The 22,404-nt window shown below is 45.6% G+C and overlaps 1 protein-coding gene across 1 annotated transcript in view; it reads left to right on the top strand.

Moving 5' to 3' along the window:
- Positions 1 to 22,404, top strand: part of Nup210 (nucleoporin 210) — a 106,341-nt gene that overhangs the window by 8,992 nt on the left and 74,945 nt on the right. Inside the window, exons 2-4 of the mRNA XM_045152547.1 lie at positions 6,741 to 6,877; positions 8,271 to 8,402; positions 19,262 to 19,358. Of these exons, the coding sequence (XP_045008482.1) occupies positions 6,741 to 6,877; positions 8,271 to 8,402; positions 19,262 to 19,358 (366 nt within the window). The remainder of the gene's footprint in view (positions 1 to 6,740; positions 6,878 to 8,270; positions 8,403 to 19,261; positions 19,359 to 22,404) is intronic.

The raw sequence follows: 22,404 nt of genomic DNA, 5'->3' as shown, positions 1-22,404 counted from the left end.
CACTACCAGGCCCGGCACTGCACTGTTGCCTTTTTAATGCATTATCTTTTCTGGAGTTTACTTGGCATTTCCTCTGAATGACTCACATCTCCACACTGATAGTATCCTCAGTGCTAGCTCTGTGAGCTCAGGAGTTAAAAATGAAGATGTAGTAATTAGAATATGGAATGAGGCAGAGTTGTCCACCTGAATGTCATCTGAAGGCCTCACAGGCAGTGTGCGTCTGGGGAGATGTTCCCCCAGTCTGATGTCTCCTAGAACTAGGTGTCATTGCTGGTGCTGCCAAGCACAGCTGTGTGGTTTTGGGCAAACTACTTAACTTCTCTGAACCTTTTTGGTTTTTTCCATCAGGCTGGAAGGTTAAATAAGCTGATGGGTATAGATGGTGAGCTCCGGGCCTAACATGGTATGCTCCTTCCTCAGTCCCTACACCTTTCTTGAGAAACAGAACCAGCTGGGGGTGCAGATCCTATATACCTGTCTCTCGTGCAAATGATCCTGTTTAGAGTGGTTTAACTTAGGATTCCCCTTTCGAGTTGTGCAAAGGCATGTCCGTACAGATACTTTTTTTGCATGTGTGTGTGCATATATGTGCATATATGGAGGTCAAAGTTCATCACTGATTGTCGTCCTCAATCACTCTCCATTTTATTTATTGAGACAGGACTTCTCACTGAACCCAGGGTCACAACAGGCTTGAGACCTGGGGAGAACCCACATTTCTCTTTGAGTCTGAAGGCCGGGGGACACTGATGTTCTGGTTCAAAGACCACAAGCAAAGAGTGAGGATTCTCCCTTGCCTTTCTGTTCTTTGCAGCCTAGACTTGTTGGATGGGAAGGGAATATGTTTGTAAATTGGTTAGCTCCAGGGAAATGTTAATTCCGTCCATGCTGACAATAATAGTTGTCCAATTACCAGGTTATCCTATGGCTTAGTCAGCATAATTTTTTTTTTTTAATGTGGTCTCAGGTAGCTCAGGCTGATTCCATTCTCAACAGTGTAGCCGCAGTGGACTTACCATGTAGCCAAGGGTGACTTTGAACTACTGATCTTCCTGCCTCTACCTCCTGTGTGCTGGGATTATAGCTGTATACTACCACACCAAGTTTATATGGTGCTGTATATAAAACTCAGGGTTTTGTGCATTCTAGGCAAGTACTCTGCCAACTGAGCTACGTCCCTAGCCTATGCTTTAATTTTTAAAATTTTTATTTATTTATTTAAAAGCTAGAGATGGGCTGGAGAGATGGCTTAGCAGTTAAGCGCTTGCCTGTGAAGCCTAAGGACCCCGGTTCGAGGCTCGGTTCCCCAGGCCCCACGTTAGCCAGATGCACAAGGGGGCGCACGTGTCTGGACTTCGTTTGCAGAGGCTGGAAGCCCTGGCGCGCCCATTCTCTCTCTCCCTCTATCTGTCTTTCTCTCTATGTCTGTCGCTCTCAAATAAATAAATTAAAAAAAAAATTTTAAAGCTAGAGAGAGGCAGACAGACATACACAGAATGGGCACATTACTGCCAATGATTCTAAATGCATATACCACTTTGTGCATCTGGCTTTACATGGATACTGGGGAATTGAACCCAGGCTGGCAGGCTTTGCAAGCAAGTACTTTTAACTGCTGATCTATGTCCCCAGCCCACTTTCATTAAAAAAAATAATAATTTAGCCAGGCATGGTGGTGCACGCCTTTAATCCCCACACTTGGGAGGCAGAAGTAGGAGGATTGTCGTGAGTTTAAGGTCACCCTGAGACTCCATAGTGAATTCCGGGTCAGCCTGGGCTAGAGTGAGACCCTACCTCGAAAAACCAAAGAAAAAATTTATTTATTTTATTTGAGATAGAGAGAGAAAGAGAAAGATAAGGAGGCAGGGGGAGGAATGTGTGCCAGGGTCTTTAGCTGCTGCAATGAACTCCAGGTGCATGTGCCACCTTGTGCATTTGGTTTATGTGGGTACTGGGAAATTGAACCTGAGTCCTTTGGCTTTGCAGACAAGTACCCCAACCACTAAGCCATCTGTCCAGCTCCACTGTCATTTTTTTTTTTTTTTAGTCAGCCACAGTGCTGAGAAGTGACAGTGAAGACACTTGAGTGTTCGGCACTAAGTGAGACATTTCTATCATACCCTCCAAAGCTCGGGAACTATTGTGGAAGAGGTGGCAGAAAGAATGTGAGAGTCAAAGGAGAGGGAGAAAGTGCCTACAATACTGTCTTCCAGACACAAAGTGGCCTTGATATTCATGACCTCACAGCGGCTGATGCTACCTGCACAAGACCTGCATAATAGGGAAAAAATTATGGCATCAAAGTAGAAGAGATACTAAATGGAAAAAAGGGATTCAGTAGAGGCAGATTTAGGAGGGGCAAAATGGGGATGGTGAAAGGAGATTATAATTATGGCATATTGTCAGAATAGAAGATTAATTGTAAAGAAGAAGAGATTCATGGGAGGTTGGGTTTGGAATGGGGAAAAGGGAGGTAGTGGGTGGGAATTATGATATAATGTCTATATTTATGGAAGTTGTTAATAAAAAGTTTAAAAAAGTCATTCCTGGACATCTGCATCCTTCAGTAATGAGTGCTCCTGCTGCCATTATTCTTTTTCTTCTCCCATAGTCTGTCTCTGCCTGGCTTGGTTTGATCAACCACTGGGCTGAGGAGGGCTGCCCTTCTTCCTTGTGGGTGATTCTTGTGGATTCTGGGAGCAGAATCACTCCTGAGTCACATATGCATGATCTGCTTTTCCTTTTGCAGCCTGGCAAAGCACCTGCCTGATGTCCATGGGTAGCTGTAGGCTTTCTTAAGGCCCCTCCTAGAGAGCTGTGAGATGTAGAACAGCGCCAGGGGAGCCAGGGCACTTCTGGGTGGCCAGCAAGAGTAGAAGGAACTCGCATTTGGCCTTTAAGCACTTGTGTCTAGCCTGGCTCTTGATGTGATCTTCAGCTGATCTTCCTTCCTAACCTGTTTTTTTTTTTGTGTTTGTTTATTTTGATTTATTCATTTGAAAGTGACAGAGGTAGAGAGAGAGAGAATGGTGTGCCAGGGCCTCTAGCCACTGCAAACGAACTTCAGATGCATGCGCCCCTTTGTGCATCTGGCTCACGTGGGACCTGGGGAATCGAGCCTTGAACTGGGGTCCTTAGGCTTCACAGGCAAGCGCTTAACTGCTAAGCCATCTCTCCAGTCTCTAACCTGTTTTCTTATCTGAATGATGAGGTTTTCAAGTAGCTCTCTAGGTTATACTCAGTATCAGAAGTCAGTATTTTTATTTAGTAGTTGAAGTGGTACAGAAACAAAGAATGCTCTAATTTCCACATTCCTACCAACAGAATTTGGCCTTGTGTGACTTGGATGTCTTTGTTTCCAGTCTTATAAATAAAGTCTGATAGACAAAATGAATTCCCTGAGCCCTTTCTCCCAGTCTTCACTTTATTTGGCACCTACCTTTTCTTTTATTATTCTTTGACAAGCACTCTCATGCGTGTGTGCTCACACCTCATGCTCGTGCAACCACAACTAGGGCCTCAAGCACAGTAGGCAAGCACTATTCCACTGAGCCACTCCTCTGGCTCACTTCCCAAAGTGCCTTTGAATCCAGTATTCCACACTCAGGGCACAAGGTGAGGGTTAGCTGGGTCCTGTGCAGATCCTTCCTGGTTGCCCAATCTTGTAACCCGCATCTAACCTTAACCCTGGGTCTCACCTCTTCACTGCTTGTGGGCCACCCTGGAGAAGAGTGTCCTCTCACTGCACAGAGCTTAGTGAGACTCCAGCCCAGCCCTGTTTCCTGAGGGTGAAGGTGTGTATGTGGTGGGGCTGAGGCCTCTTTATCTTATCTGCATTTATTACTATCATCAGCCCTGAGTGCCAAGAGAAACATCTTAAGGTGATTAGAGAACCAAGCACCACCCACTGTACAGGCAGAGCCCTGTGAATGGAAAGCACTGTCGCCCCAGGCCTCCTCCTGCAGGAGGCTGACCCATGTGGTCTGAATGTGGTCCCCATCCCCACATCTGTTGGCACCGCCTCTCTAAGGTGATGGCATCTGTCCGGAAGGCAGTTCCTTGGGTTGGAATTAGCCTCAGTGTTCCACCTGTTCTTGCTTCCCTCCTCTTGTTTTGATTTTAAATTTTGGATAATTTTTGACTTACAGGGAAGTTGCTAAGATAGGGAACGTTTCTGTACTAATCCCCGCATCCTCCCTAGCTACACTCCTCAAGCTAGGAAACCAATATGTGAACGTGAGGTTCCCTTTCACTTTCCTGATCCAGGCCAGACCAGGCCAGCATCCAACAAGGCGCTTGTTTGCTCTGCTTGTCTCCTTAGTCTCCTTTGGTGTCAATTTTCTAGTTTCTACTCAGGTGAGTGTGTGAAGCTTCATGGCCTTGAACAATATCTTAGAATGCCCACAATTAAAAGCCCATTTGTAGCTTGGTGTCAAGCTCTTCTCCTGCATGTCTGGGGTGTCCGCATCTATTTTGTTCTTGTTCCTTAGCCTCTTCGTGCTGTTTTTTTTTTTTTTTTTTTTTTCCTGAAGACACCCTACGGGACCACAAATACCTTTCCTCCAGTTTTCAGTATCGGTGGGCAGGGTTTGCTTTCAGTGTGTTTTTAGTGCTTGTGGTTGACCTGTCTTAGACTTCCTGTGGCAGCCCAGTGAGTATTTGTTACAACATCCTCCTTTGTGGTTGGAAATGCTGCCTGCGCCTGCCTGACTTCCAGAGAGACATCAGGCTGAAAGCCTGGAAGTGTCTATTTCATGTTGATTGTATGTGCTTTTGAGACAGGGTATTACTATATACCCTAGGCTGGCCTTAAATTTGGCAGTCCTCCTGTCTTGGCCTCCAGATGCTGATATTACCTAGCATACCATTGACTTTCAACGCCAAGCAGTTGTGACAAGTTTCATTTTGAATATTCTAGAGCATCAGTGGTTAGAGAGTTTAAGCATTGGCTGGTGTAGATAGAACACAGACTTAAACATACCTGTGTTGTGTTGGAAGCTGTGCTAAGAGGGGCTAAGGGATATGTGCTGGCCACTCTGCTCAGTAGCCGCCCTGTCCTGGGCCCTTGATCACACGGTGCAGGATCTCAGCACAGCATGCCTGACTGCTCTTCACCTCGGAGCCTTTGTGTGTTGGCCTCCTGCCAGTCCCTTTCCTGCCATCTCTTTGGCCTTTTTTTTTTTCAAGGTAGGGTTTTACTCTAGCCCAGGCTGACCTAGAATTCACTATGTAATCTCAGGGTGCCCTTGAACTGATCCTCCTACCTCTGCCTCCCGAGTGCTGGGATTAAAAGCATGCGCCACCATGCTTGGCTTCTATGGCACTTTTTGAGGCCACCTGCCTAGCACCTATCTGTAGACAGTGGTAACGGGGGGCACTCACAGTGCCATATCTAATGGACTCTGCCATTTGTCCCCACTTCACCTTGACCTGTGTCAAGGATGAGGGACTGAGGCAGTGATACCAGAGAGCTTCCCCATTGTAGTGTTGCCTCAACTCTTCTCCCTGTGGGGTATCATTTCTGATTGCCCAGACACCCTTGCTGATACTGTTATCTGCCTTTCTTCTCACTTGACTCTCATGTCAGTGCCCAGTGTGCAGTGACGTTGTGATTCTTGCTGTCATTATAATTAGTGGTCTCCAGGTCATGTAGAAGCCGTCCGTCTGGAGACAGAAGATAACATCTGGGTGAGTGCTGTGTCCAGTCTTGCTCATCAACCAGTAGCTGAGATACCCTGCATGTTACCTTACGGGATACCATGAGCCCCTTTCCTGCTGAAGGAGAATTACATGAGTAGTGATTTTGCTTTCTATTCTTTCAGTTCCCTGGATTCCACCACAGTAAAAATATTAAATGGAAAAATCTAGAAATACATGATTTTGGTGATAAGTTTTAGTAATGTTCATTCCAATATGCTTTTATAATTCTTTAATTTTCTTGCTGCTGTTACTTTTGTCCTGTGTCTAATTTATACAATAAAATTTATCACAGTTGTGTGTGTGTGTGTGTGTGTGTGTGTGTGTCACTGGGACCTGTAGTTTCAGGTATCCTCTGGGGTCTAGGGTTTTATCCCCAGCAGATAAGGGGATTGTTGTACCTCCATGCTTAGAACAGTCTCAGACCGTAACCTTATTGTTGGTTGTTCCCAGGTGCAAGGACCCTGTTTGATTTTCCCCACTAGAGGACTGTGTGCAGAGTTTGAGGGTCATTGACTGGGTCCTTTCTCTTTCTTTTTGGTTTTTCAAGGAAGGGTTTTGCTCTAGTCCAGGCAGACCTGTAATTCATAGTCTCAGGGTGGCCTTGAACTCACAGTGATCCTCCTACCTTTGCCTTCCAAGTGCTGGGATTAAAGGCACATACCACCTTGCCTGCCTTCTTCTTTTATTTATTTATTTGAGAGCAACAGACACAGAGAGAAAGACAGATAGAGGGAGAGAGAGGGAGAATGGACGCGCCAGGGTTTCCAGCCACTGCAGTCGAACTCCAGATGCGTGCGCCCCTTTGTGCATCTGGCTAACGTGAGACCTGGGGAACCGAGCCTTGAACCGAGGTCCTTAGGCTTCACAGGCAAGCGCTTAACCGCTAAGCCATCTCTCCAGCCCTTCTTTTTTTTTTTTAACCTCTATCTGTGTTTGAGTCCATGACAGCCCCAGATGGGGAGCGGTGGCTCTGGCTTTTAGGCCCAGCTGTGCCTTGCAGTGTGATTCAGGGACTAATCTCTATACATCTCTCGTAGGTCATCCACCCGCCCAGAGGTAGCCAGCATAGAGCCTCTGAGTTCTAAGGAACACCAGTGCTCCCAGAAGGCAGTGGTACAGGCCCGCCTGACCCAGCCCGCTCGCCTGACCAGCATCATCTTCGCAGAAGACATCAGTAAGGGCTTTGAGTGCCATGATGAATTCCTGGTGGTTGAGAAATAAGGAAATATCCTATAAAGACCTTTACCCATAGTGCAGGCAGCATCCATCTGGTCCCTTCTCCCTGTGCTTGGTCACCAAGGCTGGCTTACAAAATTTCTAAATTAGTATTTGCTAGTCCAGCTACTCTTAACCAGTGTCCAATCAAATGAACAAAGTTGTCCTAATCTTTAAATCATTCCTTTCAGTATTTAGTTGATCATATTGTGGTTGTGTGTGTAGATATCCTTGGCAGATTGGCTTCAGGACCCCCTGGGATACCAAAGTCCTTGGGTTCTCCAATCCTTTGCGTACTGCTACAGTGTCTGCCTAGAAGCTAGCACATCCTCCCTTATGCCTCAGACCATCCCTGGATGAGGTGCAGTACTTCATACAGTGCAATGCTCTGGAAATAGCCATGCTGTACCCAGGGGATCACAGCATAAGGATTCTTATTTATTTTTATTTGAGGGAGACACAGGCATATAGAGGATGGGCACGTTGGGGCCTTCAGTCACTGCAGACAAATTCTAGGAGCATGCACCATCTTGTGCATCTGGCTTATATGGGAATTGGACCTGGGTCCTTTGGCTTTGCAGACAAGTGCCTTAACTGCTAAGCCATTTCTCCAGCCTGAATTTTTATATTTTTGAAGTGGGATCTTGTGATGTACAGTGTAGCTCTGAGATCCTCCTGAGATTCCTGAGTGGCTGTGACTATAGATGTACAACTGATGGTATAAGTATTTTCAAGTCTGTTGATACAAGAATCAATATAGCTTTCCAATAAATGTAACAGGTAACAGGTATTTTTATCTGGTGCTGGAGAATGACAAGAATAAATTTGTGTTTTGTGCTGCCATCCTTGCATTAGTGAATTCACCAGGTAGGCCATTTATATATCTGATTCACAGGACAAATAACATTGTGTGCATAGTCCATGCATCTCTTCTAAGCATAGTCAATAGTCTTGCATCAAAACACCAGGTAACCTAATCTGAATGTGTGGGAGGGGCCTGCACAGTATCAGCTTCTTTTGGATCTTCCTTCACCATTCTGTAGTGTTTGCCACTTCACTTCTTAGTTATATCTTAAACAAATCTATATGTTCTTGGAGGATGTTTATTCCCACAAGCTTTAAATGCAGGTCACCAAGTCAGAAAAACATTAGGTTGGCAATGGAAATGCCAGAGAGTTCTACCCCTTTGAATGGATGTCCAGGCAAACTTTTGGGAGGCCTACATGCCAGGCTGCTGCGTGGCTTCTAGGGGTGAACTTGATTCTCCAGACCCCATTGTGATGTGTGTTGTGTTTGTTGGTTTAGTCTCTGCCATCTGCTTCAGTGCTGACCTTATTCTCTGACCTCTCCAGCCACAGGCCAAGTGCTGCGCTGCGATGCCATTGTTGACCTCATCCACGGCATCCAGATTGTCTCTACTACCCGTGAGCTCTACCTCGAGGACTCCCCCCTGGAGCTGAAAATCCAGGCTCTGGACTCGGAAGGTGACCACACACCCCACTCTCTGGTGACCTCCCACCATGACCTCCGTTTCTTACTGTGTTACTTCATGTACAGTCCTGCTGCTGTAGCTGGGAAAGACGAGTTGGTGGCAGGGGGGCAAATGAAGAAGCAAAAAGTACCGCTGAAGTGGGCCGGATTCCGTTTGGTAGCTTCAAACCATGGCCCTGTGTCATGCTCAGCCTGCATCCTGGCCTGTGTGCTAGAACTGTAGTGACCCTGGAGGCAGGCTTGGTGTCCATGCTCAGCAAAGCTGACTTCTGGGCAGGTGGAGGTGGTGCCCACTGTGGTAAGCACCATGGACAGTGAGACTCATTCTTCCAGCTTTAGTACTAGTTGTGATTTCCTAAGCAGACCAGACTACTAAACATGCTTAGAGGTGAAGGGGCACTTCTTGCAGTTGGCTCAGGACATTGTCTTTCCCTTCTTGACTAGCATGGGTAACAACTGGTTTGGGAGCTAGGGTTCTTGAATATGGCCTTACTTGTAGTAGACTGTCTTGGCTATACTCTGACCTCTTCAAAGGGGAATTTTTTTGTTTGTTTGTTTTTTGTTTTTGTTTTTTGAGGTAGAGTGTCTCATTCTAGCTCAGACTGACCTGGAATTCACTATGTAGTCTCAGGCTGGTGTCAACTTCACTACGATCCTCCTGCCTCTACCTCTGCCTCCTGAGTGCTGGGATTGAAGGCATGTGCCACCACGGTTAGCTGAGTCCATGACTCTTGATTGTTACATTTAGCTCTGTATCCCTGGCACAAAGCTCCTGAACAATAGAAGCTTGTGGGAGGAAGGGGTTTATTTTGGCTCATAGGCTCAAGGGCAAGCTCCATGATAGCAGGGGACACTGTGGCATGAGCAGAGGCTGAACATAACCCCTGCCACAGAAGGTGGCAAATAGCAGCAGGTGGGTGAGCCAAACGCTGGCAAGGGGAAGCTGGCTGTAAAACCCATAAGTCCATCCCCAACAATACACCTTCAAGAAGGTTCCAATTTCCAAATCGCCATCAACTGAGGATCAAGCATTCAGAGCATATGAGTTTGTGGAGGACAAATCACCACATTGGTGTTGCTTTGGGGCCTGTGATAAGGCAGCATGGCATGGTGAGAACTGTTGGGCAGAGGTCACTGCTCACCTGCTGGCAACCAGAAAGCAAAGAGATAGAGGATGTAGTAGGACCTTGATAATCCTCTTTAAACTCACACCCTCAATGACCTAACATTTTCCCAGCACCTCCACATTGTGCTGTGGGCAGAGGACCAAGCCTTTTATACATACGTCACCTCAGGCACTGGGGGATGCTGGCGTGTAAATGAATACAGGTGTACACATGGGATGAATGGCCCGCATCCAAAGACCTGGAATCTGAACGTATCAAAAACTGAGACTTTTTGAAGCACTTCAAAAAGTTTTTGTAAACATTTCTAAACCTGAAAACCTGTGAAATCACAACCACTTCTGACGCCAAGCATCTGGATCAGGGAAACTTGCCTATAGGTAGATGCTGATATCATCAGTGTGGGAAGCACTAGAGCTAAGAGGTGGCCCTGGGAAGGCTAAGGTGGGGTGTGTAGGACAGAGCTTGGGAAGTGTTTAAACACATGAGGTTGGAAATAAGCAGTGGGTTTACCAGGTCCATGTGTATACATAGTTACACCCATGGCATTTGGGGAGAGAAGAGGAAGGAAGGAAAGGAGGAGGGGAAGATAGACACATAGTTAACATGAAGCAAAGCCATAATCTGAGCTCCAGCATGCTCCAGAGTTTGTGCTTTTGGCCAGAAGTTAGCCAGTTCTTTCTGCCAACAAGTAAGCATGCTAGCTCTGTCACAGCTGTTCAGATCAGCCATTGTTCCTTAGGTGGGTTCTAGTTAAACTTTATCAAGCAGGTAGGAGGTCAGATTTGTCCCAGGAGTCATAGTTTGCCACCTCTGCTCTTGACTATGGTACTCTATTTCCTGTCACTTAAAAATTATTTTGGGGCTGGACAGATGGCTCAGTGGTTAAGGTACTTACCTACAAAGCCTAAGGACCTGAGTTCAATTCCCTAGTACCCACATAAAGCTGGATGCATAAGGTGATGCATGCACCTGGAGTTTGTTTGCAGTGGCTAGATGCCCTGGCACGCTCATTCTTATTCATTCTGTCTCTCTGTCACTCTCCCTCTCTGCCTCTTTCTCACACTCTGTTAAATAAACAAAAAAATATTTTAAAATTACTTTAAAAATATTTTTTTATTTATTTATTTGAGAGAAAGGGAAGGGGGAAAGAGAGAGAGAAGGCACACCAGGGTCTCCTGCCACTGCAAACCAACTCCAGATGCATGTGCCACCTTGTGCATCTGGCTTATGTGGGTCCTGGGGAATTAAACCGTGGTCCTTTGGCTTTGCAGACAAGCGCCTTAACTGTGGAGCCATTTTGCCAGCTCCTAAAATTATTCTTTTAAATATTTATTTATTTATTTATTGGGGGGGCAGATAGAGAGGGAAAGACAGTGAATGGGTGCACCAGAGCCTCTAGCCGCTGCAGATGAACTCCAGAAGCGTGTGCCACCTTGTGTATCTGGCTTATGTGGGTTCTGGGGAATCAAACCTGGGTCCTTAGGCTTCGCAGGCAAGCACCTTAACCATTAAGCGATCTGTCTAATCCCCCCAAATTAAGCTTATTGAGATTTAAAGTATACAATATACCTATCTACTTGGCTAGACTAGCTGGCCAGCAAGTCCCAAGGATCATTCTCGCCTTCCTAGTGTTGGGACTATAGGCACATGCAGCCACGCCCAACTTTTATGTGGGTACTGGAGATCTGAACTCAAGTCCACATACTTACCCAGTAAACACTTTGACCACTAGCCATCTCTCCAGTCCTCACATAGTCCTTTACTGGAGATCTGAACTCAAGTCCACATACTTACCCAGTAAACACTTTGACCACTAGCCATCTCTCCAGTCCTCACATAGTCCTTTACTGGAGATCTGAACTCAAGTCCACATACTTACCCAGTAAACACTTTGACCACTAGCCATCTCTCCAGTCCTCACATAGTCCTTTACTGGCTTCTCGCTGTCCATGTTTTCAGGTCTGTGCACGTGGTAGCATGTACCAATAGTTCATTCCTCTATTTACTCTCCAGTCCTCGTCTTCTGACTGGATTCTTACTGAGCATGTTTCAGGTTTGTGCATGTCATAGCACATGTCAGTAATTCATTCCTCTTTTTATAATATTTATTTATTTTCAAGCAGAGAGGGACAGAGAGGAGAGAGAGGGAGAGAAAATATAAGTGCAGGACCTCTAGCCACTGCAGATAAACTTCAGATGCATGTGCCACTTTGTGCATCTGGCTTTATGTGGGTACTGGAGAATCGAACCTGGGTGTTAGGTCTTTCAGGCAAGCACCTTAACCACTGAGCAATCTCTCCAGCCCACAGTCCCTCTTATTTTGCCAAACAGTGCTCCTCTGTGTGGAACGACTATATTGTGTTTCTCTAGTCAGCAGCTGAAGGATATTGGAGTTCTTGGCACTTTGTTACTGCTATGAAGAATGCTACTGGGCTACTGGGAACTCCCGTGTTCGTATCTCTGTGTGACCTATATTTTAGGTTTTCTTGGTTAAACAGCTGGGTCACATGATACCTCTGTGTGAGCTTTTGAGGGGTTGTCACACCATTTCACATTTCTACCAGGAGGAAGTGAGGGTGTTGGTCTCTCCAAAGCCTTGCCAACACTTGTTATTGTCCCTTTTTTGTTTTTTAATTTTAAAGTCATTTTAAATTGGATCATCTTAGAATTGCTTTTCTTCCCAGTGTACGTATCCACAGATGGGGTGAAGCTGTCAGGAGCAGGAACGTGGCTGTAACAGGCCTTCCTCTTCCCACCACCACACCGCAGAGTCTGCCCATTGCCTGAATGTTAGCTCTCATCCCCTAATGTTTACATGGCATATGTAATTCTTTTCACAGTGGGAAGTCATGTGGCCTACAAAGATGGTTGTCCATATTAAGACCTCACCTTTGCTATAGAGAAATGATTACTCTCCCTCATTTTCCACAGTGAGAGTGGCATGCTTTATGTTGGCCTTCCCTGCCCAGAAATATTTTGACCAATACCATCATCCCTTTCACCTATTTCCAGAGTCTGTGACTGCCTTTGTGGTCAGAGTCTCTTGTGAAAATGAACTTAACCCTTGTAAGCTTTGGGTATTCCACTATCTCTGAAGGGACATGTCTTATCTGGATCTGGTGAGTGTGTCAAAGGTTTTGCAGCTCAGTAGATATTGTTAGGTGGAAGCCTGTGTGTTCCAACCTCTGTGCTTTTACAAGAAAGTCTTTTATTTATTTGTTTGTTTATTTTTTGAGGTAGTGTCTTGCTTTAGCCCAGGCTGACCTGAGATTTACTATGTAGTATCAAGGTGGCCTTGAACTTACAGCCATCCTCTTACCTCTACCTCCTGAGTGCTGGGATTAAAGGCCTGCACCACCACACCCAGCAAAAAAGTCCTTTTTAAATGTTGAATATAATATATATTTTTAAAGTATTTTTATTTTTTTAATTGGAGACAGAGAATATAGGAATACCAGAGACTTTTGCTGCTGAAAATGAACTCTAGGTGCATGTGCCACTTTGTGCATCTGGCTTTACATAGCTGATAGGCTTTGCAAGCAAGTGCCTTTAACCACTGAGCCATCTTCTTAGCTCTTAAGAAAGTCTTTTTGTTGTTGCTGTTGTTGAGGTAGAGTCTTGCTCTAGCCCAGGCTGACCTGGAACTCACTGTGTATTCTCAGGCTGGCCTCAGACTCACAGCGATCCTCCTACCTCAGTCAGCCTCCTGATTGCTGTGATTAAAGACATGCTCCACCACACCTGGCTCAAGAAAGTCTTTTATCCCACTAGAGTTGGATAATGCCTATTGTATAGATGTGGAAACTGTGGTCCAAAAACTTAAGCCTATGGTCACAGTCAGTGGATGGCTTAGCTGGGGCTGGCCTTTGTGATGCCATGTTGTTGTCTGAGCTCTGTTTTCCTCTTTGTCTCATTGTCTTTCTTCTGCTGCTGCATTATCCCTGGCACTGGAAGTTCTATAAGACCTTTTGTCTGCTGTGGTTTGAATATGATTGGCCTGCCCACAACTCTTGTTCAAGTTGGTCCCCAAACTATGAGTGTTGGGAGGTTGTGGGGCCTTAGGTGGTGAAAGATCATTAAAAGGATTGAAGTTTTTGTTGGACCTTTGTTTTTCTTCTACATGTAAACATATCTGCTTGGCCACTTTTCCTGTTTCTCTGGCATGTTTTCAACGTATATTGACCTGTGGTCTCTCTCATCTTGCCTCTTGAATCACGAGGGAAATAATGATTATGATTGTCCAGGGTGTTAGCTTTCTGTTACTATGACTGAATATCTAAAATTATTACCTTATTGGAAAGGAAGATTTATTTTGTCTCATGTTTTCAGAGGTTTCAGTCCATGGACTCTTGTCCATGTTGCTTTGGGCTTTGGGCAGCAGAGTGTATTTTGGTGGGAACACATGGTGGAGGGGGCCTGCTCCTCTCGTGGCTGCTTAGAGGCAAGGAGAAAGACAGGAGGAATAGGCTGGAGTTTCAGTATCCCCTTCAAGGACATGCCTGCCATCCCAATAGGGCTACAGGCTGGTGACCAAGTCTTCTATACATTGGTCTGTGGGGGAGTTCAAGGTCTAACATGTAACACTCCCTTCTGAGTGTTCTGGTCTAACAACTGGAAGTGGATTAGATAGGGCTTCTTTGTTTTTTTTCTTCTTGTAACCCCTTTCACCTGAGAAATTTTTTGGTGACCATAGATAGGTATACAGGTATATAAAATTGGTATGCAAATCAAACCACATAATAAATCATAAATAATTTATTTAAAAATAATTATTTGATGAATATGTTATTTTACCACCTTAAAATGAAAGCAGATTTCCATACTCATGTAATAAGATAGATATGCTTGCTTGGTTTTACATAAAGAATTATTATTATTAAATTATTAAATTATTATTTTAGAGAGAGCATGCATGCGTGAGAGAATTGGTACACCAGGTCCTCAGCCACAGCAATTGAACTCCAGATGCTTGGGACACCTAGTGCTCATGTGTGACTTTGCACTTGCCATCACCTTTGTGTGTCTGGTTTACATGGGATCTGGATAGAGATCCAACATGGGTCCTTAGGCTTCATAGCAAGCACCTTAACGGCTAAGCCATCTCTCCAGTCCCTGAAGAATTAAATCTTGGCTAAATACTTGATAGTGTAGGACGTAGATCACCTTAGTGCTTTTTAGAGTTGATTAATATTTTGATTCTTAGAAACATCAATGCTTAGCATGCTGCTTCCTGCAAGTATGTAGTATAAAATGGCAGAAGTGTGTTAAGGGCCATTTCAGAAATACCAAGTCAAAATACATTTAAGGGCCAGAGAGATGGCTTAGCAGTTAAGGGGCTTGCTTGTGAAGCCTAAGGACCCATGCTCAACTCTGCAGATCCCAGGTAAGCCAGATGCAGAAGGTGGCACAAGTGCAAGGTCACACATGCACACAAGGTGGCACATGTGTTTGGAGTTGGATTATAGTGTCTAGATACCTTGGTGTGCCAATTGTCTCTCTCATAATAAAAGGCCAGTCTGGGGCTGGAGGGATGGCTTAGCAGTTAAGGCGCTTGCCTGCAAAGCCAAGGGTCCCAGGTTCGATTCCCCAGGATCCACATTATCCAGATGGACAGGGGGGTGCATGCATCTGGAGTTCATTTGTAGTGGCTGGAGGCCTTGGTGTGCCCATTCTCTCTCTCTCTCTCTCCCTCTCTCTCTCTCTCTCTCTCTCTCTCTCTCCCTATTTCTCTGTCAAATAAAAATAAAATTTTTTTTTAATTTTTTTTTTTTTTTTGAGAGCGACAGACACAGAGAGAAAGACAGAGAGAGGGAGAGAGAGAGAATGGGCGTGCCAGGGCTTCCAGCCTCTGCAAACGAACTCCAGAAGCATGCACCCCCTTGTGCATCTGGCTAACGTGGGACCTGGGGAACCGAGCCTCGAGCCGGGGTCCTTAGGCTTCACACTCAAGCGCTTAACCGCTAAGCCGTCTCTCCAGCCCAAAATAAAATATTTTTTAAAAAGGCCAGTCTATTGGGCTTGCCTCAAAAAAAAAAAAAATACATTTTACAATTTTCTATGAAACTCAAAGAGCATGGTTTGTTATTATTATTTGGAGAGGGTATTGAGGTTGTGGGGTGTGCTTGGCTCAAACTCACTATGTAGCTGAAGATGACCTTGTACTACTGATCCTTCTTCATCCTGTTCCCGAGTGCTGGGATTACTATTGTGTACCACCGTTCCAGCCCTCAGACAACAGTTTTTGGCTTTCTGAGGTAGAGTCTCGCTCTAGCTCAGGGTGACCTGGAATTCATGATGTAGTCTCAGGATGCCCTTGAACTCATGGAGATTCTTCTACCTCTTCCTCCCAAGTGCTAGGATTAAAGGTGTGAGCCACCATACCTGGCCATTTTATTTTATGAGTGAGAGTGAGAGAGAATTGCTGCACCAGAGCCTCCAACCACTGCAGTCAAACTCCAGACACATACACCACCTTGTGCACATGAGCAACCTTGTGTGTTTGAGTTACCTTATGTGTATTGCTTGTGTGGGATCTGGAAAGTCAAACATGAGTTCTTAGGCTTTGCAGGCAAGCACCTTAACTGCTAAGCCATCTTTCCAGCTCCCAAACAATTTGTGTGTGTGTGTGTGTGTGTGTGTGTGTGTGTGTGTGGTTTTCCAAGGTAGGGTCTCACTCTAGTCCAAGCTGACCTGGAATTCATTATGTGCTGTCAGGGTGATGTCAGACTCACAGTGATCCTCCTACCTCTGCCTTCCTGTACAGTGTACAGCAGTAAAACTGAATGATCCCAGGGACACTAAAGATGTCCTTCTCCTGTGCTCATACTGCACGTCCTGATAGAGCACCTTGCCCTCTCTCAGAAGTCTTGAGGTCTCTGGGCCTTCCCTCTCAGTATCCCTCCCTTTGGGACTCTCCTTAGCTGCCTAGGTGGAATTTGCTCTTTCTGATGATCTCCCTTGGTCCTTCACTGGCCTCTGCCTTGGGATAAAGGGAGTTTTTCACTTTAGTCTTTAGGACTGGGGTCACTTCATTCTTCTGGCTGTCTCTGTGTGACACCAGACTTTAGGTCCAGTGACCATAGAGGAAGTGTGTGTTTGTTTGAGTTGCTTAATGTTTTTCTGTCACTCTCCCAGGACCTAGACAGAGGAGGTATGTCCTTTAGAGCCTGAGCCCCTGGGAGGTTTCAAGGCCAAGGGCTTTGTGGGTTACAATTGGTGTTCAGAACTATTTCTCAAATGGAAGAAGCAAACTTTAGTCATGGGTTTCTTCAGATCATTTTGCCACTCCCACCAACTAACTTGCCAAGTGTATCCTACACATGTCACTCTTGGGGCCTGTTTTTTCGAGTGACGTCTTCTCTCACCTTGCTCTCCTTGCTTGGTTGGGATCACAGTGAGAGAGCCACATCATGGTCTTCTGTGGTTTTGTTACCTAGAAGTCAGTGTCCGTCCTGCCCATAGCGCAGGTTCACACTGGGCCATGTGTTCAGAAGTGGCCCAGGCTTGGTTTAATGTTAAGCTGCTGTTCCTGCCTGGAGATTTGTAATAAGGTATGTTCCGGTAGTGGACTCGGACAGGACACTGATGCTTGTGCTAGGGACTTGGAGCCTTAGCAGTTCACAGTACTACTTCCTTGACAGCTCCATGCTTCCTGGGATGGCTCCTCAGCTACATGCCCCCTTTCCCTGGTGTCCTTGGTCCTGCCCTGCTCCTTCCTTCCCTTTGTTTCTGACCATTTCCATCCTCTGGACCTATGAAGGGTGTCTGGGTGGAGCAAGGTGTGGGTCACCCATTTGAAGCAGGCTCTGGGAAGGTGGGAGTATGATGCATGATGGTGGTGTGATATAGCAAGCCACTCTGACCCATTTGTACCCCAAGTTTCAGAGCAAGGTTTCCAGGCTCCTCCTAACAGTCTGTTGTCACTCTTGACTACCCAACACTATGGGGTAGCTTGCCTTCAGCTGGTTCCATGCCTGGGGGCAGGGGAATGTATTTTCTAGCATTTTCAGATGAGGGCCCACATTTTCATCTGCACAGAGCCTGGAAAATTATGCTAAAGACAGCTCTATGTGCAGATACAGAAATGTCCTTTGATGTTACCTCCTGCCTTGCAGTGAGACCCCTTCTTGAAACTAATGCTTCCTCTTATCTCCTCGTCCATAACAAGACATAATGCACAGTACCAGGTACCTCACTGGGAGTACTTTCAGGAGTTGATCCAACAAGACCATAGGGTGGGGCTGGAGAGATGGCTTAGTGGTTAAGGTGTTTGCCTGCAAAGCCAAAGGACCCAGGTTCAACTCCCCAGGACCCATGTAAGCCAGATGCACAAGGGGATGCATGTGTCTTGAGTTCGTTTGCAGTGGCTGGAGGCCCTGGCACACCCATTCTCTCTCTCTCTCTTGCTACCTGCCTATTTCTGTATCTCTCTCTCTCTCCCAAATAAATAAAAAATAAATAAAATATTTTTTAAAAAGATCATAAGGTGATGTTTTCACTTCATTTTCTAGAAAAGGATGTCTAAAGGTAGTCCAGGAGGAGCTTGCCAGGCATGTGTTCAGAATGCTCTCGGGATGTGCAAATGGCCATGGCCAAGGGAATAGACCGCACATTGGGTTTTTGTATTGAGAAAATCCTCCTGTCCCCATGAGTACCCTGTAAGGGCAGTCTGCTCAGGAGGGTGGGAATTTGGGTCAGCTGTGCTTAATGGTCATCCTACTTCAGCCCTGTGTGGGGAAGGGGTTCCTATGATCTTGTCTGTCTCACAAGGAAAGGGGCTGGGCTGCAAGGTGGTGAGCACCTCATCCCTGACGTAACAGTGATGTAAAGCTGACATATTGTAGAAAGAGTCCTGTGTGGCCCGCTAGTCTATTTATTATGGGGCTGTCCAGGCAGGGAATGTGTATGAGAGACATGAAACAGTGTGGGATAGCAGGGTGCATTAGTGAGTGTTGAAAGGTAGAAAACTTGGCCCACCTAGAGTGACTGAACTAGTTTGTCACTAATGGGAACAGACCATGGCATCTGATCTTTGGGCTTCTCTTTTTTAATATATTATTTATTTATCTGAGAGAGGCATGCCAGGGCCTCTAGCCACTACAAACATACTCCAGATGCATATGCCACCTTGTGCATCTGGCTTTACATGGGTACTGGGGAATCAAACCTGGGTCCTTAGGCTTTGCAGGTAAGCACCTTAACTGCTAAGCCATCTCTTCAGCCCTCTTCAGGCTTTTCAAGAGATGAAAGATGGATTTGCATGTGGTGTTGCTTAGTGTGAAATAATGGGTCACAAGGCTCACAGGTCTAGACAGGCCTCTCGGCTAGCTGGGCTTGACTGTATCCTCCCGACCCTGGACCATCAGAACTATCACAGTGAAGATGAAAACACATATGTCTCTTATCCCCTCTTGCTTCTCTGGACCTTGAAGAGAGGTATTTTCTCCCCAGGAGGTGGAGTGATGAGTGGCACAGGTCCTGTGTCATAAACAGAGGCTGGGAGGTTCAGTGGGAAAAACACAGGCTTTTCTTTGGGAAAGGTCTGGGTATAAATCTTGGCTCAGCCCCTTGGTAGTTGCTTGACTAAGCAAGTGGCATAATTTCTTTCAGCTTAGCTTTCCCTTCCAGAAATGGATATCATGTGTGTAGTAAAGTTGCCATGTCCTTGTTTTTGGACCCTGAAAAAGTAACTCATATGCATTTCTGCTGTCCATGTGATCTTACAGGGAATACCTTTAGCACCCTGGCGGGCCTGGTCTTTGACTGGACTATTGTGAAGGACACAGAGGCCAATGGATTCACGGACTCCCACAATGCACTGCGGTAAGAGGAGATGTGCAACCTGGCTACCTTTCACTTGATGTGGGAAGGTGGATGGAGCTCTTTGGGCTCCTTATGGACCATAAAATTTCATCCCTGTCAGCAAAGATCCCAGGATGCTTCCCAGGACTCCTGTGGTGACACTCCCACTGACTGATATGGAAAGGGTTTAGTCCTTTCAAACATACAGGCATCTGGCTGCTTCTGTGGCACACATGTGTTCTATGGGAACTTGTCAGAAGCTGGGCTGACAAGCTGGAGAAAAGGGGTAGCCCCAAAGGACTATGTGTGGTCCAAGAGGCTTAGCACTTCATGGTGGGGAAGTCAGGCTATCGGAACAGGCTAGCAGCAACAGCAGTTGTCAGAAAGGTTCCAGCATAGGATACAGACAGGCTCACAAATATGAGTGACTTAGCATCTTGACTTTCTCAGTCTCCCCAGCAGCCACATGGGATATACCCTCCTGGCATCTTCATTTTCCAGCCATAGAAAAGTGAACCTTTTGCCCATGGCTGGAATTTGTACTCATTTCTGGTGAAACTGCCACTGTCCAACATGGTTGCTGCTGAGCCCCTGCTGCTCTGCAGATGTAAGCTTGACGGAATGAAAAGTTCAGTTTCTGAGGCATTAGTTACATTTGAAGTTAGAGGCCATCCCAGTGGGGTGGAGCAGCAGAAGAGTGTTTCCACACGTGAATCTAGCTCAGCCAATCCTAGGGTAGACTGGGCTGAGCTTGTATTTCTCAGTATTCTTAGGCCTTGCTCAATAACTTTTGTAAAGATTACTTCCCTTTTGCATGAAAAAGATTTTTTTTTAAACATTTCAGTAATCTTTTTTTTAAAAAAAATATTTTTATTTGTTTATTTGAGAACAACAGACAGAGAGAAAGAGGCAGATAGAGAGAGACAGAGTAAATGGGCGTTCCAGGGCCTCCAGCCAAACGAACTCCAGACGCAAACTCCAGATGCGTGTACCCCCTTGTGCATCTGGCTAACATGGGTCCTGGGGAATCGAGCCTCGAACCAGGTTCCTTAGGCTTCACAGGCAAGCACCTAACTGCTAAGCCATCTTTCCAGCCCTTAAAAAAAAATTTTTTTTGTTTATTTATTTGAGAGCAGTAGACAAAGAGGCAGATAGAGAGAGAGCATTTCAGTAATCTTAACCCTATAGAAAATGTGCTAGCATAGACAGAAAGAGATTCCCCTAAGTCACTTGGGAGCCAGTTACCCTAATCCCCACAACCCATTGAGGCTTTTAGTGAATTTCCTACTATTAAAGACATTCTCTTGCATATCTACAGTAAGTCATTGAGTTTAGGAAATTGACAGAGGCATGAAGTCTGCAGACCTCATGCAAGCTTAGCCAGTAGTCCCTGTTCAGTTCCTTGAATCAAAACAAAGCCATCCAGAGTCTCCCATCATATATTGTCCCTTCTTATTTTGTCTCTATCCACTTGTGACAATCTTTGGTGTTTCTTTGACTTGTTAGGGTCTTTATACTTAGGGCTGTCAAGATTTTTTTATTCAACTAACCTGGCTTTGGTTTGGGTTTTTATTTTTTATATTTATTTTTATTTTATTTACTTGAGAGAGGAAGAGGCAGATAGAGAATGGGCGTGCCAGGGCCTTTGGCTGCTGCAGATGAACTCCAGATGTATGTGCCACCTGTGCATCTGGCTTATGTGGGTCCTGGGCTGCTAAGCCATCCTTCCAGCCTGATTGTTTTTTTTAAATGAGTGTGTGTTTGTGTGTGTGTGTGGGCGGGGGTGGATGTAACCCAGGGTCTCAGCTCTGCTGAGCAAGTAAGTGCTCTATCACTGAGCAGTGTCCCTGCCAGGTGTATGTATTTTGCAGAATGTTCTTTCTCTTGGGTTTATCTGATGTTCCCTCATGATAAGGCTCATGCCATTGCATCTTGGGCAGGAGAGTCACAGAAGAGATGTTCAGTATTCTTCAGTTGTCTCCTCTCATTTTGAATGCTCCATTACTGATGATGGTTACTGTGGTCACTTGGGTGTGGTGGTGTATACCAGTGTTACTGTAATGTTTTCTAACCCCTGTTTTACTTAGTAATAAGTAATTTGTAGGTATGAGTTGAGAGCCTGTTCTTTTATTTCCACCTTTAAAGTGCAGCCCTGGCTGTAAGAGATAGTGAGGATTTTAATGCTATCTCAATCTCTGCCAGGGAGGGCTTCTCTTTTAGCTGCTGTCTTCACACTCTGAAGCTCACAAGCTGACTCACCCTCCTGGGGCTGGGACCTTTACCCTCCACTTGTCCTCTGAACCAGTTTCAGGGTGCCGATATTTTATAAAACCTTTAACACAGGCCGTAGAGCCAAAGGTTCTGCTTTCCAGTGCTGGCCTTGTTGTTTCCAGCATGTGGCCTTTGGTAGGGAATGTATTCCTTTGAAGCCTCAGCTTCTTCCTCTGTGAGACAGAGAAGCTGGTGGTGACTCTGCCCACTTCTGAGGCTGTCATTAAGGTTGGCAGATGGAGGTGTGCTCAGGCCCCTCTCTTGGCCTTGTGTAACCTAAATAGATGCTGTTTCCTTACTATAGCAGGCCACACCTCCCAGCTTTTTGGTCACTTAGTGTGTGTGCTGAATGTTAACTGAAATCTAACATGCAGAGGCATGTCAGAATAAGATTGTTCCTAAGATTTCATTAAATTCAGCTTGTGACACTTGATATAACCATGAAAGGAACTATAATGTAGCTCAGATTGGACTGATTCTGGGGGTGGGAAATAGGTGCATGTCTGGCAGATTGCGTTTTTCCTTTTGGTTTTCTTTTTAATATTTATTTATTTGAGGTGGGGTAGAAAAAAATGGGTGTACCAGGTCTCCAGCCACTACAAGTGAACTCCAGACACATGCGCCACCTTGTGCATATGGCTTCTGAGGATACTGGGGAATTGGACCTTGGTCCTTAGGCTTCACAGGGTATCTCTTCAGCCCAGATTGCATTTTCTTGGGCTGATTTGGAAGGCTTGTTTATAAATTTAAGCTGAAGGGAGAAACTATTCAGTAGGTATTCCTCAAGCCATCCTTA

Source organism: Jaculus jaculus, chromosome 6 (assembly GCF_020740685.1).
Source record: "Jaculus jaculus isolate mJacJac1 chromosome 6, mJacJac1.mat.Y.cur, whole genome shotgun sequence".
NCBI lineage: Eukaryota > Metazoa > Chordata > Mammalia > Rodentia > Dipodidae > Jaculus > Jaculus jaculus.
Note: the sequence above shows the minus strand (reverse complement) of the source record. Positions and strands in the feature narration are given on the sequence as shown.